General features: G+C 37.7%; 1 protein-coding gene across 1 annotated transcript in view; it reads right to left on the bottom strand.

Moving 5' to 3' along the window:
* The window catches only part of LOC116706603 (adhesion G protein-coupled receptor F5), a 15,622-nt gene that overhangs the window by 9,767 nt on the left and 2,114 nt on the right, over nucleotides 1–3,741 (bottom strand). The window contains exons 2-5 of the mRNA XM_032543531.1: nucleotides 1,973–2,079; nucleotides 1,202–1,247; nucleotides 970–1,122; nucleotides 715–890 (exon numbers count right to left, since the gene is read on the bottom strand). Coding sequence (XP_032399422.1) covers nucleotides 715–890; nucleotides 970–1,122; nucleotides 1,202–1,247; nucleotides 1,973–2,074 — 477 coding nt within the window. The 5' untranslated portion in view covers nucleotides 2,075–2,079. The remainder of the gene's footprint in view (nucleotides 1–714; nucleotides 891–969; nucleotides 1,123–1,201; nucleotides 1,248–1,972; nucleotides 2,080–3,741) is intronic.

Here is a 3,741-nt window from a genome sequence, read left to right as displayed (position 1 = left end):
CCTTTTAGTTAAAGAGTAAGATCCTTTTAGTTTAACATGCAACAGCTCTTCGCCAAATTGACCAGACTCTATTTAAATAAGCAATATTTTTAGTGTCTATAAAGCCATCGTATTTCCATTCATGTAAATGATTGAATTAAGGGATTATCTCAACCAAAAGAGAGTGGTGATTGTAGGAACAGTGAAAAGATGAACTACCACGGCTGTAAAGAGTATTACTTTGTTTCTGTTGACTTTGAATGAATTGTGTTTTACTGTGATACAATTGCTGCTTCATACTGTACAAATATCAATGATTGTTGTTCCCATCAGTCCCTTTGACACCAAAGCATAGGATAATCATAAGAAAGATCCATCATAAAGCATAGGAGTTTCTTATTATCAGATTGTACACCCATGTACTATATGTAGTAGTACTAATGCGTTGATGTGGAAGCATTTTATTGTTGTATGCCCAGCTACAGTACAACAAGTAATAATATTCTAAAAACTGATCTAGTGTTTTATATGTAATTAATCTAAAAATAACTATAGCTGTAGAACGAATGCAGTGGAGCAAAAAAAAAAGTATTGTGGAGTATAAAATGTTACAAAAGTGCCTTTTAAATTGTACACAATCAACATTTTTTATCCAGATGATACACATCTCAGTGTGTAATTCAATTCTCCTGAGTGAGCAAACGTATCTTGTGGTTGCACAAACAACTCAGGCATACCTGTTTGACTGGTGTTTAGCTCACAGTACCGGCCATCAGGCGGAAGGGAATTAATGCATCCACAGGTATTATCAATGACTGCATCACAGGTGTTTACGGTACTGCAGGTCCTAAACGACCAAGCATAGTTCTCCTCACATCTGCACTGGTATGCAGATCCATTTGGGGAACACACTGTGAAGAAACAGCAGCACTCAACATTAAGATTTAATGACAAGGTTTACATAATCAAATTAACAAAAGGACGTTATACCTGTTGTGGTGTTGATGCTGGTAATTACAGTGTTGTTTGCCAAGGTGATCTCGGAAGGAAGTTCACTCAAAACCTTTTTGAGAAGTGCCAGGTTGGAGGCATTGATGTCAACTTGGAGTACATAATCAGTGGAAAGTAAGGGAGCTGGGGGGACTTGAAACAGACATCAAATATTGAATTAATACTTCAGTGATATGAAAAATGCTGTTGATACTAACAAAATGGGACTCACCCTGTCTTTTTTCTCTGGCATGAATGTCTGATGATTCTGATGCTACCTGGAAAAAGCGAATGTCAGTTAAATTGTATTTTTGAGTGGCGGACTCTAGCTCACCCCATGTAGGCTGAGTCCCTTGCAGCAGGGGTTCAAATCCGACCTACTGCCCTTTCTGTCTCTTTCTCTCCCCATTTTCCTGTCCATCCTCTATTTATTTTGTACTGTATATGTATCCCCAGTGGGGCAATTACAACATGCACTCTGTTATTACACACTACACACAGGCATGAAATATACACATATGTTCAGGACCTATTCATGCTCATGCAGCCACAAGTAAAGGGATAAGGGATGTAATAAAGGGAAAAGCCTCCAAAAAATAATCTTAAATTTTACTTTTGTTTGCCTATATAAATCAAATACTGTAACTAAATGCTGATTATACACTATATTAACTACAGTTATACTACACTGATATATTTCATATTGTCACTGTTGGAAAGAACCTTTGTATTTTCATCTATTGTCATTTTACAGGCTGTTTTCATTAAGCATTCGTACACATAGCAATAAAAAGTAATTCACAGTAATTTGTATGTATTCTGCATATCTATTGCTGCATGCAACACATTGACTGGGGATGTTCAAGAGCGTGAAACTGTTGAGAAGAGTTTGTGTCCAGTTGAAAACACACAGCCTTGTATATTTGTCCCAGGAGTACTACAAACCACACACTTGTTTCCTAATGCAAACTGTTTTGACTTATAAAATAATTCTTATTCTTACCTCATAGAATAGATCCAAAGCCTCTCTGTGTCTGTGATCCGCCACACTGTAGTATATCACCAGAAGAAGAATCAGGTGTCTTACTGCCTTCAGTAACGCCATCCCAACTAGAGAGAGAATACAAGCAACAATTTCTCTAATGAATCAGAAGACAGGTATTCATGTGTTCCTCGTAATATAAACTTATATCTGACGATAGCGTAGAAAGTACGAAGTGTGAAGTAAGATTGCCGGTACACAAGCTTTCTTCAAAATGCTACCAGGAAGCAAAAAATCTTTAAAAATGGAGAACCTTCCTCGTTGTTGTTTTTCAAGTTGCATGATACTCTCTGACATTTAATCAGTTCAGTGTGATGTTCTGCTTAACTTACAGACAAAAGCTTATCTCAAATCAGGGCTTGGATCCAATTCAACCCTCGGTCTTTAAACATGCAGTATTTACACTATTTCAATGATGACTAACAGTCCCGAACAGGCCAATACACTCAACAATTCGAAATAATAAAAATAATAAATATATATTTAATGTTTTATCATAAACTAAAATACCCAACAATGTACTGTTTATGCCTACAAGTTCAGCTGAAACGATGAGCTGATTAAACACTTAGTTGATTGACTGAACTGTTTATAGTTTTCAGCATTAAGTACTTTTACTTTTTAGTGCAGTACATTTATTTTTAGCAGGGTATTTATACAATGTGGTATTAGTACTTTTACAAAAGGATCTGAATACTTCTTCCACCACTGCACAGCATCATCTCATGTCAAGTCCGAGGTTCAATGCCACGAGAGGTGACGGAATTTCATGCTGTCTCCCTATTTCAGTATTTAAATATTAAAGCTAAAAATCTAAAATTGAAATTATTCATTTTTTGTTTTTTTAGCGTTTTTATGGCAAGAACATTTTGGTTTAGTTTTCCTTGAAGGTGTTTAGTTTCAGTTTACAAAAATTATTTATCACTTCTTATTTTTGTTCTTGTTTACTTTGATAACCCTGGAACTTGAAAGACTATTGGACAGTATTAAGTAATGTCACCTACTGAACAAGCAAGCAGAAGATATTCAGGGGGGTTTCTAGGTTTTTAATCCTACAAAATTTTCTCAAGGCAACATAGGTGTGGTTAGGGTATGGTAACGTTAATGCTGCTTTATGCTGCTGTGGAGGCTCTGCGCAGAGCTTTCGCTGTGGCAGGAGAAGTTAACCCTCTCCTTGATTTCATGTTGTTCATGGAGAAGGAGAACCAGGAAATGAGTCGGGGACAATGCAACGCTACCAAGCCACGGCTGAGCTGCGTGCGTCGCCATGTTGTGGAGTTAACATTTTTTAGTGTGCACGTCAGGCTACAGCGTAGGGTCCGGCGTAGGGTCGGCATCTCCACATACCTACCCACGGCGTCGATTTAACGCAAAAGCATAAATCAGCCTTCAGTGAAACTGAGTTTGACACTCCTGACCTAGCGCATCCGTGGTCATGATTAAAGTGTACATGTAAAAATTTACAAATACAATTGAAAGTTTAAAAGGAACTTGCAGTTTATGGTTCCTCCTGCTGGTTGTGGAGCTTTTAAAGATGCTCTCAGCCTCCTACGAGTGGGTAGCAGTCACAACACACATTTATGTTCCTCTTAGCCCTAACATTCTTTTGACAGATGGGGCCCTGGGTGATGGTCAAATGATCCAGAGTCTTTATTTTCAGAGCCACTAGATGGCGCTCTCTGTTCAACAAAGGGTTGAGAAAACACTGAATTGCAACGCCTTAGGCCTTT

Source organism: Etheostoma spectabile, chromosome 18, assembly GCF_008692095.1.
Source record: "Etheostoma spectabile isolate EspeVRDwgs_2016 chromosome 18, UIUC_Espe_1.0, whole genome shotgun sequence".
NCBI classification, from domain to species: Eukaryota; Metazoa; Chordata; class Actinopteri; order Perciformes; family Percidae; genus Etheostoma; species Etheostoma spectabile.
This window is presented reverse-complemented; position numbering and strand designations above follow the sequence as displayed.